The sequence below is a fragment of the Balaenoptera borealis genome, assembly GCF_965194805.1.
Source record: "Balaenoptera borealis genome assembly, chromosome: 13".
Classification (NCBI taxonomy): domain Eukaryota; kingdom Metazoa; phylum Chordata; class Mammalia; order Artiodactyla; family Balaenopteridae; genus Balaenoptera; species Balaenoptera borealis.
Genome location: NC_138870.1, coordinates 4,368,907 through 4,383,074, shown reverse-complemented (window position 1 = coordinate 4,383,074; position 14,168 = coordinate 4,368,907). Strand labels below are relative to the sequence as shown.

Sequence of the window (14,168 nt, the reverse complement as noted above, 5' to 3'; positions counted from 1 at the left end):
CTTGGCGTAGCCCTGACAGCTGGAGCCGTGCCCGGCACACAGTGCGGGCTCAGGGAGACACGTGTGGCATGCAGGCACCCATGCACTCATGAATGAAAGGTTTAGAGAAGGGGTGGGGGCAACAGCAAGTTCAAGGCGGAGCTGGAACACCTGGTCAGCTCTGTGGAAGGCTCCCTTAGTGATCAGATGGACCAGTGCAGGGTCCTGAAGGGCCCTGGGTGTCACAAGGCCATTCTGTCTATCCCCCTGCCTCTGACCTGACTTATACACAATTACCCTCTGCCCTTAGCCACAATCCCTAAGGAAAGTGGTTCCACGCCCTCCCCGGGCCTTCCATGGCTGGCCTTCCTCTGTACCCATCTGACCGTCAAACCAATGCTATTGGATCTGTTGACTGCAAGCCCCATGTTTGAATAGATTCCCCTTTTCCATCCACAGGGAAAGGAACAAGCATCTTCGGGATGAACGGGACATATGTTTTCAGGTAATTGGCCAGTGCCCCCTACCCTGGGGGAAGACAAAGACTGGGGTCCAGTGGCAGCCAGACCTGCGCTGGGACTGGCCCAAGAAGATCCTGAGGCTTGGAATCTGGTCACTCCTTTGTGTGGGCAGGACGGTGGCATAAGATTTTTTGAAAATAGTAAAAATTCAGGTTGACCTATAGGGTCATAGTGTGTTAATTTTCCGTGAAGTGACACACTTTCCCCTTGACATCACGAGACTGGAATACTTGGGAGGGTCCCACATTTCTTGGATGTAGAAATGATCGTTCCATCCATGAGACGGTGCAGTTGAAATGGCACCATCGCTTTTAAACCAAAATGCTCAGTTTTTTTCTTCATTAACATTTTGATCTTTTGATGAAAAATTTTCATTTTTACACTGTCGTAGAAAGAATTAAAAATGTATATTTCACCGTTTACATAGTTGATTTTATGTACAATTTTTTTACCCTATGGGGACTCATGCTTCTCTGAACCTGAGTGCCACACTTACATACTTTCCCAAATAGCACGAAAATCCTGTATTTATTTAAAGAATTTCACTTCCGGCTGCGTTAAACAGAATCTAGGATTTCTCATTCCCCTAACATCCTCCCCTTTAGACAGTAGCTGTGGAAGCTCTGAAGGGAAGAAAAAGGCGGGCAGGATGGATTGATGTGACATTCTGATTATCAGGATTATCGCACCATGAATTTCACTTGTGTCCTCGGGCAAATCATCAGCCTCCTTGGACCATGACCCCAATCATCACATGAGGAAAGAGAATCTCTATCCTTTTTTCCATATTGTAGGGATTTTTGTGTGTGTGAAAAACTCTTGGAAAGGAAGGTCTTGCGCTGGACCCTCAGCTGTTCAGTGCCCTAAATGCGGTCAGTACATGGCAGCTAGTTTGCCCCGGATTCGGTGCAACCTAGTTTATAAGTGCAAATCCTTTAGGGACCTTGTACATCACAATGTCTTTTCTACCACTGGCTGTCAGCAACATGTCTCTGCCACCCACCTGTGTGTACTATCAGAGCAAGACTTAAGCCTACACATGTTTGTTTGATGGTGGTAATGGTTATAATTGTTTAAGAAGTAACACTGAATTTATTTTAAAACTTCCTAACAAATGTCACCCTAATCCCTTGACCTCGCTTCCCTTCACCTGCCAAACTCATTCTGCTTTGAGAAGGGAATGGAATGAAGGGAATAAGAACCCTCATGGGGAATAGAAGAAAGAGGGATAAAATCATGTTCATGCCGAATCACAATTAAAGATTAAGTTGGGATGACAGCCATACCTTCGGGGGCCCTGGGAGCACTGCAACCCCTCCTTGTTTCAGGAAGGATCCCTAGGAACCACGGCGCTGGCTGGTTTATGAGAGATTCTTCCTGTGATCTAACCCCCACCCCCACCCCTTATCTGGAAGACATCTGTCAGGGGAGCCCTGGCGAGGCAGGTGTAAGTCCCCCACTCCTCCCAGTCTCTCCATTGCAGATACGGGAGCAATTTACGTACAGCCAGCCTACTTCCACGAAAGATCTGAAATACCCTGTCCTAGCTTCGTAGCTGTGGACAAGGCACTGGGTTCATTGATCCTCCTATCTGGGGGGTTGGAAATAAAGAGGGATTGAAGCCCCACTGAAGAGTGTGTATGATTTAAAGATGCACAGAGTTTTTTCTGCCCATAAATATTTTTCCTATGCATCCCACATTTAGCTTGTCCTCTTGCAAATTATCACTACTCCTGGGAAGGGGAACCTGGCAGACCCCAGGCTCGAAACTTTGATTAGCTTATTAGACGGGAGATGGAGGAATTATGGTGAGAGATGACAGCAGAAGGAAAGAGTGGGTGAAGGCTAGCTGGGAGCCCAGGCCATCACTTGCTTCCTTTAGAGTTTTATTTCAAGCCTGAACTATGAGGTGGGGAAATTGAGCCCTTTTCCGCTCCAACGTTGGGACAAATCAGTAGGCGCGGATCTGAGGGCATTTTGTGTTTCTACAGAAAGACAAGGCAGCCAAGGCAAACACAGCTGCTTCCAAGGCGAGCCAGAAGCAGCGATCTGGCTCTGTGATCAGCCAGTACGTGGACGGCAGAGGGGTGCGCAGAAGGTAAGGCACCCCGCTGGGCTCCTTCATTGCCTGTTCCTTGGTCTTGCAAGGTTGGGAGCAGGCTGTGAGCCCAAGCTGAGTGCAGATTGGCGCTGGCGGGAAGCCTGGGGACAGCCACTGTCGCTCCCCTTGAATCTTGGAGGACGCGTGCCTTCCTGTTCTGACATCTAGTTGCAGGGCAAGCACTGAGGACAGGCCGTTGTCTCCTGACACCGCCTCAGGTGCCTGCCAGGGAGCGCTGAAGAGGGGCTGCAGATCAGCAAGGGACAGAGGGGGTGGGAGGAGGAGGGCTCAGAGAGAGGGAGGGAGTGCGTGCTGGGCCGGGCTCTGCTGTCTGTTGAGCAGGATGGATGCTCTCGGTTTTCCAGGGACAAGACTGCATGAGTCTGAAGGGTAATTAGAGTGTAGTACGGAATCTCCAATCGTTGAAGTCCTTTACAGATGAGAATGGGGCCTGTACCTGACAGACTCCTTTCAATAATTCATATTTAATTAACTCAGGGATAACATGCTTGGTTGTTGTTGAACAGCACACGATTGCCTTTAAGTCCCCAGAGGGGTGGCCCGTTGCTCCCCGAAGGAGGCTCGCCAGCCTCCCGCCCCTACCCCTGCCCTGTCTTCTCTGGGGCGCGTGCTTCATCCCATGGATGGCCACAGAGAGGTGGAGGCTGCCAGATCCCCAAGTATCAAACCCGGGACAAAGTGTGTGAATTTGCTCATCCAGGAGACCCTGAGGACAGCAAGCATGACATAGACAGGTATGCCAAGTGGAGGTGACCTGGGGATGTCGATCCGCTGATGGGTCAAGACCTTGCACCTGACCATCGTGGATTCCTCTTCTAAACAGCTGAACCAGGAGACACAACATGGGAGCCAAATTCCTGCAGCAACAGTTCACCTGTTGGTTCCTCGGAATGGAATATGTGCTTCCAACAAGCAGAGACCGATTGCCTACTCTGTACCTGACATTCTCTGAGTTCTGTGAAGCCTCCAAATATCAATTAGACATGAGTCCTGCCCTTAATATCCATTACTGAGTGCCTGCTGTGTGCAAGACTCAGTGCCGTGTGCTGGGGACACGGGGTGAACAAAATAGACCCCATCTCTGCTTTCATGGAGCTTATAATTGAGTGGAGGAAACACGATAATTGATGAGTAATCGATAAATTGCAAACCCCGAATTCCCATGCAGACCTTGTCAGAGGTGACTGCTCTCTGCTGCTGGTGCATAGCATTTGGTGGCAAAACCGAAAAGGAGCTTAGTCATGCTAAGCGGAAGGTATTCCAGAACGTAATAGTGCTTGAGAATTTCCCAAGTCAGAAGCTTTTCCAAGAAACGCTTCATTTAGGGTCATTTCAGTGTCCATTTCTTTTCTAGTTGCAAGGCCTTTGAAAAGCCATGCTCTGCATCTGTGCGTGTGCATACTTGCTCACAACACGTGCTCACACGTGTGCACTCGTGTGTGTGAGCAGAGTGAAAGCAGATGGGAACACTAATTGTGTGCTAAAGTGGCTAGGCACTTAGCAGGCTCGTCAGAATGTAGAAGAAATTTGTTGGAAAGATGACAGTTTCTGTAAAACGCTGACTTTATAAATAAGTGTAACAGTCCTTGAATTGCTACAAATCCTTTATTTTATATCAAGGGATCCAAACTAAGTCAGCACTTTTGTGAGCAAGCACTATACCTTAATTTCTCTTTCAGAAGTGTCCAGAGTTCAGAACAGTGATACTCGCATTTTTTTCTTTTTTTTTTCTGTTTTTGGTCCTTAGGGGCCAGAAATGCTAGAAGCCGGGGGACGGGAGTTGGGGCAAAGTGAAGGGGCTTCCCCTGTTCTGCATATTCTGTGTCCTTCGCCCACTTTCGCCTCACCCCCGCATCCTGCTCTATTTTCTAATTCTTGAGTGTGTGTGTGTGTGTGTGTGTGTGTGTGTGTGTGTGTGTGTTTCGATTCTGGACTCAAGTTCCTCCCCGTAAAACAGTCCTCAGCTTGACTTGTTCATAAAGGCCTGAGAAGGGGCCGCACCAGGAGGGCCCGTGGGGCCTTTGCTCGCAAACCTTGGGGACACAGCCCGTGCCCTGGACCCACGTCTGGTGCCCGACTGCTGCACACCTCCTGCTGCTTCCCCTTGTTCTGGATGCTCAGGTGCTTCTGCAAGCAAACGTGCACTCAGGCCTCTGAGGCCACTCACTCCTGATGCTAAGGAGGAAGGAAGGAGAAGCGGGTGGAGGGCTTCCTTCCCACCCTGAGCTGGTGGTGGACGCTTGCCGTGCCGGGGTCCCTCCCAGAGCAGTGGTCCCCCTCACCTGCATCCCCGAGGGCTGCTTCCCTAACAGGTCTGGTTTAGGCACTGGCTTACTGGGGAGGTGGGCAGGGCGGAAGGGTGAGGAAACAGGCCTGGTGAGTTGGCGTCTTACCTGGGGACACACAGCTGGTAAGGGCTGGCATGGGACCAGGGCAAAGGCCACCGACTGTTAACCCGGGATGCTTTGTTTCCACATCTGTTTTGCTCCTTTCTTCACACCTTTACTTCTCCTTTGTGGCACTTCCCACAACCTGGAACAGTGTAGTGAGTGTGTCATGACTGCTCTAGCCCTGCTAAGCCAAGCGCTCCACGAGGACGGGGGCTGTGTGCATCTGCTGCTGGCTGTCATTAGCTTAATACCTGGGAGCCAGCATCCCCTTCACCTTCATCATCATCCCTTTCACCTTCATCACCTTCACCTTCACCTTCATCATCATCCCCTTCACCTTCATCACCTTCACCTTCATCACCTTCACCTTCACCTTCACCACCTTCACCTTCAGCATCGTCCCCTTCACCTTCATCATCACCTTCACCTTCACCACCTTCGCCTTCATCACCTTCACCTTCACCACCTTTGCCTTCATCATCATCACCTTCATCACCTTCACCTTCACCACCTTCACCTTCACCACCTTCACCTTCATCATCATCCCCTTCACCTTCATCATCACCTTCACCACCTTCGCCTTCATCATCATCACCTTCATCACCTTCACCTTCATCACCTTCACCTTTACCACCTTCACCTTCATCATCACCTTCACCTTCATCTCACCTTCATCATAAGGACATTGAATGAATGAGCTAAGCAATGCTTGGTCTGGTTTTCCTTTTCTTGGCTCCCCTCGGCCCCCCAAAAGTGTGCTCCTCAACTATCTGTTTGTCACAGACCCCCAGCTTCCATTCAGATACATTTTATGATATTCTCCCCAATCTTCATTCTTCTCCAAAACAGCCAGTCAGAGGAGGAAGAAGAAGTGTTTGGCATCCTGAGGAGGAGAAGCTCCCTGGGCCTGAGTGGGTACCCGCTTACAGAAGAGGGGCCGGGGACCGGGGGTCTGAGCCCCCGGCCGCTCTGCAGAATCATCTCCATTGAAGAGGACCCGCTGCCTCAGCTGCTGGGGGGTGGCTTTGAGCAGCCACTGGACAAATGCCCGGAAGAAGGGGAGGCCTCCGACCAGGGAGTGGAGGGACAAATCGGGCCGTCCCGACCTCTGGGACTCACGCCTGCATCTCCCCGAGGGCAGCCCGTCGGAAAAGAAACCCTGTCTAAGGTAAGGGTGCATCCCACGCTGGCTTGTGGGTCACTCTGTGCCTTGTTCCTCGAGTGTGAGCCCAAGAGCCCCAAGGCCACTCAGGAAGCCAGACTCAGCAGGCCTGGTGATGCACCAAATTTATGTCCCTCGGGTACCACCCTTCTCTGCTCTGCCGAGTGTCATGATGGAGACTCGGGGATCTGGAGACAGTCTCCTAACAACTTCTGTTGTTGGCCGCTATGTGTTTTTTTCGGATTCAGATTCTGCATTTATAGAGTAGGACAGAGCCTCTGCTGGGCAATTAGCGTCAGCTGTCACATGCTTTAAAAATGGTACCTCTTCTGGTCCTTTCTGTAACCGCTCCCTGCAGGCCAGTCCCTGCTGGGGAAGTCTGCGCACCGTCGCTTTTCCCTCGGTTCCTAATCAGCTCGCCTCCTGCTCCTCCCGGCGGTGTGACCCTCCACTCCCACCCTCCATCCCCGCGCCCCCCACCAGCTCTCCCTGCTGAGTTCTCCGGGAGAAGGAGGCCGCAGGGACCATCCTCCTGTGGATCACTGCGGATGCTCCTCACCTTGTCTGTGACCCAGGCCTTGGAACTGGCTCCGCAGCCCTCCCCCTGCCCGCCACTGGACCCTCTAGAACAGTTCCCTCACCCTGTGGCGGCCTTCAGAGCTGAGCGGTCCGAGTGATGGCGTTAGCATGCGTGCCAGCGAGCCCTCTCCAGCCCCTGCACAGGGACTTCTTGGCCTCGGTTATCGTTCTTGGGCCTGGATTAAGATTCATGCCTACAGACCACTCCTCTGAAGGGCCCTGGGCCAAGGGAGGGGGGAGAACTTGGTGGGTGGGGCCCTTGGTGGGTGGGGCATCCCTCCAACACCACCTTGTACATCCCCAAAAGTGCACAGACTACACTTGCTGGCAGTGGGCACAAATGGGGCTTTAAATACCCCACAATAGCCCCCCAAATGTGAAAGAAGTGTTAAGAGGTCCACGGGAGACGGGGTGAAGGGAGAGGCTGAGCGTCCGTGTCTGCCGTGGCATCTGATCCTCGCATTTGTCGGATGAGGGGCATCAGAGATCTGTTCTCCCCTTAGGCAGGTGGGGAAGTAGAGCACAGAGCGAGGAGGCCCACCCAGCCCGCAGTGATGGGAGCCCAGCCTTCTCACCCACCGCTCTGCATCCCCACCGGCTGCACCGAGATGCGCTGCCGTTTAGCTGGGACGGAAACTGCAGCAGAGAGGAAATGCATCTGCTGGAAGTCAGTCACACAGCAACCTCAACAGAGGGTCCCTTGCAAGGCCGCTGAGCCATCAATTGGTACCAGCTTTCGGGAAAGTAGTTTGATAATAGGAATCAAGAACTTTAAAGGTCCGCCTCCTTTGAACCAGCCCTCCTACTTCTAGCAACCTTTCCTAAGGAAATAACCAAAATCAGACAAAAATTTAATTCAAGAATGTAAGTACATAAGAGCAAATAATTGAAAAAACAACAATAGGGACATAAATTAGACTATATTAATTTAATAGAATGTTATATAGTGCTATTAAAAATCACATTTTTGGAAAACTTCAGTGACTCAGAAATATTTATATATAATTTAATAACATAGGAACAAATAGAAAATTATACATAAATTTATATTATATATAATAATATAAATAAAGTATACATAGTATATCAGATTTCTCTTAAAAAACATATATTGATTCATCTATATAAAAAAAGAAGCCTGGGGCTTCCCTGGTGGCGCAGTGGTTGAGAATCTGCCTGCTAATGCAGGGGACACGGGTTCGAGCCCTGGTCTGGGAAGATCCCACGTGCCGCGGAGCAACTAGGCCCGTGAGCCACAACTACTGAGCCTGCGCGTCTGGAGCCTGTGCTCCGCAGCAAGAGAGGCCGTGACAGTGAGAGGCCTGCGCACCGTGATGAAGAGTGGCCCCCGCTTGCCGCAACTAGGGAAAGCCCTCGCACAGAAAAGAAGACCCAACACAGCCAAAAATAAATAAATAAATAAAATTAAAATGCAAAAAATAAATAAATAAAGAGCTATTCTTTAAAAAAAAAAAAAAGGAAAGAAGCCTGGAAGAAATGCATCCAAATAGGAATAGTGACCATTTCAGGGTTGGGGGGTAAATTATGAATAGTTATTAATTTCCCCTCTGCTAAGTTTCCTAATTTTAGAAATCAGTATATATTACTTTCATTTTTTAAAGCTTTTAAAAAAAACAACAACAGTGGTGGGAAGGAGGGTGAGAGCAGATCCCCTGACTTGCCAGTGGAGGGAGACTTTCTCCAACCCCTCCCCACAATTTTGTTGTCTCACTGTCGTTCACGGGCAGGTGGATTGTCCCCCAGGCTAAGGGCAAGAACCGGAATAGCTTCGCTGCTCCTGTGAGGTGGGTCCTTCCCCCAACCGAACCATCACCGGGTTGATCATCGTATCCTGTCTGCGGGATAAGCGTCCTGCGGGGGGCGGGGGCCAGGGTGAGGGGAGCGCAGAGCGAGGTCAGCCACTGCCTCTGCAGCCAAGACCAGCTCCTCCCACCGTCCCCGGGCCTCGGGTGGACCAATGGCTGCGCTGAGCTTTAGTCTCAAACAAAGGACGAATGGAGCACAGGCCTGGCAGAGAGTGGCGCTTGTGCATTGCAGGAACAAAGAGACTGGGGCCAGGGCAGCGTTTCTGAGTGTGGGTTTCTCTCTTTTTTTTTTTTTTGAAGTTGGGTTTAAATTCCTGTAATTGACCTTGAATTCCCTCCTAAGTACAGCATGGAATTGATTTCTCCCCAAAAGGCTGTTAATGGCTTTTCTCTGAAATTCAAGTACTGCTAATATCTGCTGCTCCTCCACGATGGTATTTGCTCAGTGAGAGGAGCTAATTCCCCCCAAATCCACTTCCAAACAGATTCTAACAAGCCTCCTCATCTGGCCTGGCAGTGCTGGGCTGGGCCTGAAGGCAGGATTTGGGGGAGCGCGCGGCTTTCGGGACTTAATGACCATTCGGAGAAAGGACCCTGTGCTGGTCTTCACTCTGCCTCTCACTCACCCAGCATCCTGGAGCAAGTCCATTTCCCGCTGGGCTGTAGCATGCCAGAGTAACAGGCAGGCCAGCTCCCAGTCTCTTCCGCTGCTGGCTGGAGAAGCAGCACCATGACTGTGTTCTGGAAAGTTCTTCCTGTAGCCTGGCATCTTGGGATTTCCCAAGCTACTGAGTGGAGGCTGTCTTGCCTTATTTCCAGGGCAGGCAGGGACCCTAGATGGAAGGTGAGCTGGGACAGAAGGGCAGCACGCAGGGAGGCGAGCGTGTCCTCCCTCCGGTCCGGGCTTTCAGTGACGGGGCAGAAACGAGAGGCCCGACCCCAGCCTGGGATGCGTCTGCCCCCGAGTTATAGACAAGCCGTCTTTTTCTCTCTCCCCTTCCCCTGCAAACACCCCACCTTGTCCTCCCCACACCCCCCCTTGCAGAGAATCTCTGCTTCCCCCTTAAGCCCCAGCCCAGAGCCCCCCGCACCCCGAGACCCTTGACTCCTCGTCCGTGCTCTGGGCACTGGGAACATCGTGCCGTGACTATCTGTACACGTGGCCGCCTTCCCTCCACCACACACCCGGCCCAGCACAGGGCCTGCGGCGCAGCACGTGGGCAACAGTGGTGGTGGAATGAAGGTCTCTCTTCCCGCTGCTGAAGCTGGAAGGAGCCTCGGTGCCCCAAGCCCGAAGCTTCCCGCATCCAAGGCCCGAGCAGCCTCCCCGGTGCTGGTTGCGGGCCCCTCCCTGGACACCGCAGGGACAGGTCAGGGGCAGGGGTGGCAGGCGGCCGTCCCAGCATTTGACCCTACTGTCTGTCTTCCACAGGAGGAAGGTTCTGTGTCCACCCCAGACCGGCTCTTCAAGATCGTGTTTGTGGGCAATTCCTCCGTGGGGAAGACGTCCTTCCTGAGCCGGTTCTGCGACGGCAGTTTCTCCCCGGGTTCAGCGGCCACCGTGGGTGAGTTCTCGGCCCTGGGCTGGACCCCAGCCCACCTCTGGGAAGGGGCGGCTGTGAGAAGGGTGCCCAGGGAGGGACTTGGAGTCCCGTGGGAGGGGCCGAAGGCTTGGCTGGTAGGTGAGGCCCCCCTCTGCCTGGTGCTCCACGGGGATGGGACCACAAACGGTTCCTATGCCCAAGATGAGGGGCTCTGAAGTTGGCAAAGGTGGACTTCTGGCCCTTTGTCCCCTCTCTGAGCCTGTCTGTCTTCAGTCATCCCTTCCCCACTTTCTCTGTGTGTGTGTGTGTGTGTGTGTGTGTGTGTGTGTGCGTGCGTGCATGCACACTCGTGTAGACGGGCAGGATGGAGGACAGTGCCGTGGGGGCTTCTTTTACCCATCAGGCTTCCTCCTCCTGCATCCCGGGCCTGCTGCGTGACAGCGGGAGTCCATCGTGGACACTCGTTAAGCTCAGCCACTAATAGCTGATCAGGGCTTCATGCGCCTCCATTACTATCTCGGGCAATTCTGTATTTAGATAGGAGCCTTTGCCCCTTCACCCAGAGGTGCTCCTTGCATTGGAGTATGTGGTTAAGACCCAAGGGCATATTGACCTTTTAGTTTCTACCAAGGTGAATCACTCGAGCAAAAAACACAATGAATCCTTTGGGTGCCTTCTATGTGCCATTTAACCACGCTAGGTCAATTATATTAAAAATACATTGATATGATCTGAATATTTCCCATGGGTTTTGATATTTATCATTTCCATCTGTCTTCCCAACAACCCTGAAAGGCAAGCATTGCTATCAGCCCAATGGACAGACCAAGACACTGAGGCCCAGAGAGGTCCAGAGGCGGGTCCTCATTCCCATCAGCTGGTTGGTGCTGATACTGGTCCCGACCCAACCCCACATGCACCCCTGCTGTCCCAGCCCACTGTCTCCCTAACAGTATTGTGCTGTGCGTGCTCAGAGCCCAATTTCTGCCACAGGAGGCGGGCAGAGGCTGGCACAGGCAGGGGAGGCTGCTAAGGTCCAATGGGGCATCGGAAGTCCCGGACCTTCATCTCAGCTCTGCCACTGATCAGCTGTGTGACCTCGGGAGAAGGTGTTTCCTTTTCGGCTTCAGTCTTTCCTCACCTGAAAAAAATGAGAGATCTGAACCGGGCCAGCCAAGACTGCTTCCAAGCCCAGGGCTCTGTCCAGACCACCTCTGACCCCTGGAGGTCTCACAGGCTGGCCCTCCAAGACAATCCGAGACAAACTTTCCTGCCCCAGAGCCTGCCTGGGGAGAGTCTGGTCTCTTCCTCCAGGGTAACCTGAACGGGCCCTTCCTTCCAACTTTCTTCCTACAGATGGGTCTCTTCCCACGACTGTAGGCACCCTGTTCTTACTGCTGAGCCTTTGCAGTTTCCAAATCCGGAGCCCCCTCATGCCCCACCCCCCGCCCCATCCCACCCAGAGACTGGGCGCATCCCAAGGTGAAGAATCGGGACTCTGATGGGAAGACGGCCCAGAAGAGCCTGGCCTCGTGCGGCCGGAAGGGATGCTAGGAGTGACCCCCGTGTGCCGAGTGTGGTGACGCAGGAAGCAGCGGCTGCAGAGCTGGACTGGCCCGCCCTGGAGCGTTCCATGGGGTGGCCACAGAACCACCCCTGAGGTCACAGCTCGGGCACAGGCTGTGGGAGCAGGGGAAGGATGCCGCAGCCCCCAGGGGCGGCCCTCCGGCGGTGCACATGGTGCCTCTCCTGTTGGTAAAATCAGGGAATCGGGGTCTGCTTACACCTCCAACTGGTGCCCCCGAGATGGAAAGCTCTGAAAAAGAGAAAATCAGACTAATTTGCACTCCCCAGGAGGCCAATTATGGAAACACCTACAATTTAGGAAGGGGAAAAATATCAAAGTTTCCAAATCTGGAACGCCCTTCATCGAGCTGTGCAAAACGAGCCAGAGCAGCAGCTGGAATTAGCCTCCCCGGCACACGTGTCAGGGAGCTGATGTCACACCAGCCGCCTGGAAGATGCTCCCTTTAAAGACACAGATGAGCCACCGAGTCCTGGGCTCAAGCAGGCCAACCCCTGTCAAGCAGAGCAGCCCTGGACCCTCAGCACAGCACCAGCAGGGGCGCGGTGGTGCCTTAAAGCTCTCCTCCATCACCGAAGGGCCTTCCTGATCGCCCAGCCCCTCATGAGCACGTGACCTGTCCTCCACCTTCGGCTTGTGCGTGGTGTGGCTTCCACGATGCAACAGTTTGTCTTGGGGCGCCCCTGCCTTCCGCACCTTAGCACCAGCGGATCCCTTGTAAAGCAGGTGTGTGGGCCCTGCGGGTGTCCTGGAGACGTCAAACGATGGCTCTTGCAGAACGTTGGAGCTCATTTTGTCAATGAGAAGAGTGGCTGCCAGCGGCCAAGGCTCTAGAACCCCGGACTCTGAGTCCAGAGCTCTTCCCGAGGCCCCGCCTTGGTTCATGGCCCTGCTTTAAACCACGGCCCGCGGCCCAAGGTGTTTCTTCTGCCCTCTCCTGGGCACCAGTCCGTTTCCATCCCTCTCCTCGACTCCACAGAGAAATCCCGAGAGCTTCCCCTCCGGGACATCTCGCTGGCACTCCCCGCTCCCAAGCCCTCCTGCTTGGAATGACCTGTCCTGTCCAGAAAGGTGAACGCCGCCCTTCCTGGGGTCCATCACCCACAGCTCTGACCCACACATCCCACACACAGTACACTCCACGGTGATGGGGCCCCCGAGGTCCAGTCCTCACTCAGGAACCACTGGGGTTGCAAGTCGGGGGTCACCCCCACATGTTTGCTGAACGCTACAGCTGGACGTAAAATCATGGACACCCAACTTCCCTCCAGCACCCCCGTCACGCCTCAGTTTACAGATGGGGAAAGCGAAGCCCCCCCGATGGGGTGAAGTCATGTCGTCAAGGTCACACAGCTGGTCAGAGGCAGGACTGAGGCAGGAACGTGGGGTCTGGGCTCCCGGACCGCTGGAACGGGTGCAGCGGGCGTCTCAGAAGTCCCTCGGTTCCCATCTGTTCTGATGGGAGCATTTAGCCTTGGACTTTCTAGGTGAAACGAAGCTGCCAGGGGCCCCGTGCCCAGGGTACTGCTATGAAAAGAGCAGTGAGCCTCAGAACTGGGTTTGCAACTCGCTGAGGCTGCTGACCAGCTTGGGCAAGGCTGGGCTCCTGCTTCCTTATCCTTCTATGGTTTGGGAAGAGAAGGGGGGTGCACGTGTGTGCACGTGTGAGTATGGGTACGTGTGTGTGCGCGCGTGTGTGTGCAGATAGCAACCCGCACGTGGATGTCCCAGGGAAGCGCGGTGAAGAGGAAGAGATGGCACATGGAAACTGGGGATACCAAGCATTCTACCAATGGGACACGTCCCTCTTTTCATTACCCAGACACGCGCATCCTCTCTCTGACTCTCTTCTGTGAGCCCAGGGCTTCTGTAGTCCTGCTAACATTGTAGGAGCAGATGACCCTCCCATCTCTCCTCCCCTGCCCGGCCCCTCACACACTCGCCTTTGCCTGGAGACCGTGGAAGGGATGCCCTTTTCCATCAACTGCCTCTTTGTTGTCTGTCTGTCTGTCTCTATCTGGCCAGGCTGCTGTTGCTGTCCCCTGAGCCCTCCAGAGTAAGGACCCCAGAGGCTGGGCCTTTTAGAGGTTGGGAGGGGATGCCCTCTGGTTCCAAGATCTGATGCCTTAAGGGGGAAAAACGTTTTAAAACCTGGTTGAGCATCTGTGAACATTCTCACAGGGTGTAGGAGGGAGGAATGTTTCTTATCAAAGCACCTACATTTAGGTCCTCTGTCTGAGGGCTGCTGTGGGGTCCACAGTACATCTCCCTGCCCTGCACCCTCTCTCTGGGATCCATGACTCCAGGTAGGGTCACAGCTTCAGAGGGAGGATTGCAAGTGGCCTGATGGCTGGGATTAGGAGCTCTGATTCCATCTCTAAGGAGGATTTGCCTCTGATTCCCTCCCCCACCCCTTTTCTTCTCTTCCGTCCCTCCCTCCACCTGCCAAGCCCTCCCCTC

At 53.4% G+C, this 14,168-nt stretch overlaps 2 protein-coding genes across 23 annotated transcripts in view; one reads left to right on the top strand and one right to left on the bottom strand.

Moving 5' to 3' along the window:
- CRACR2A (calcium release activated channel regulator 2A) overlaps window positions 1-14,168 on the top strand; it is a 165,754-nt gene that overhangs the window by 132,745 nt on the left and 18,841 nt on the right. For 10 of the 12 annotated variants that reach the window (XM_082352878.1, XM_082352884.1, XM_082352879.1 and 7 more), the window contains 4 exons: window positions 439-484; window positions 2,492-2,598; window positions 5,862-6,180; window positions 10,012-10,144. In XM_082352878.1, the coding sequence (XP_082209004.1) occupies window positions 439-484; window positions 2,492-2,598; window positions 5,862-6,180; window positions 10,012-10,144 (605 nt within the window). Of the gene's footprint in view, window positions 1-438; window positions 485-2,491; window positions 2,599-5,861; window positions 6,181-8,501; window positions 9,791-10,011; window positions 10,145-14,168 lie in introns of those variants that run through there. The other 2 variants (XM_082352880.1, XM_082352881.1) reach the window with 2 other exon arrangements.
- On the bottom strand, window positions 2,619-5,854 carry LOC309610270 (uncharacterized protein). 11 transcript variants are annotated; one of them, XM_082352921.1, is made up of 3 exons: window positions 5,479-5,854; window positions 5,401-5,433; window positions 2,619-5,364 (listed from the first exon to the last, which is right to left on the bottom strand). In XM_082352921.1, exons 1-3 carry the CDS (start codon window positions 5,674-5,676, stop codon window positions 5,257-5,259), a joined length of 339 nt encoding a protein of 112 aa, XP_082209047.1. In that variant the 5' UTR covers window positions 5,677-5,854; the 3' UTR covers window positions 2,619-5,256. The 11 variants fall into 11 exon arrangements, with proteins under 11 accessions (XP_082209047.1, XP_082209043.1, XP_082209040.1 ...); XM_082352917.1 differs by having other exon boundaries at window positions 2,619-5,286; window positions 5,329-5,854; XM_082352914.1 differs by having other exon boundaries at window positions 5,401-5,854.

Bases quoted from the DNA above. Each gene is read 5' to 3' on its own strand.
- LOC309610270 (XM_082352911.1), bottom strand. From the start codon at position 5,676: ATGAAGGTGAAGGTGATGATGAAGGTGAAGGTGGTAAAGGTGAAGGTG. The intron at 5,449-5,478 runs GTGGTGAAGGTG...ATGAAGGCGAAG, and splicing joins TGATGATGATGAAGGCAAAG to GTGGTGAAGGTGAAGGTGAT.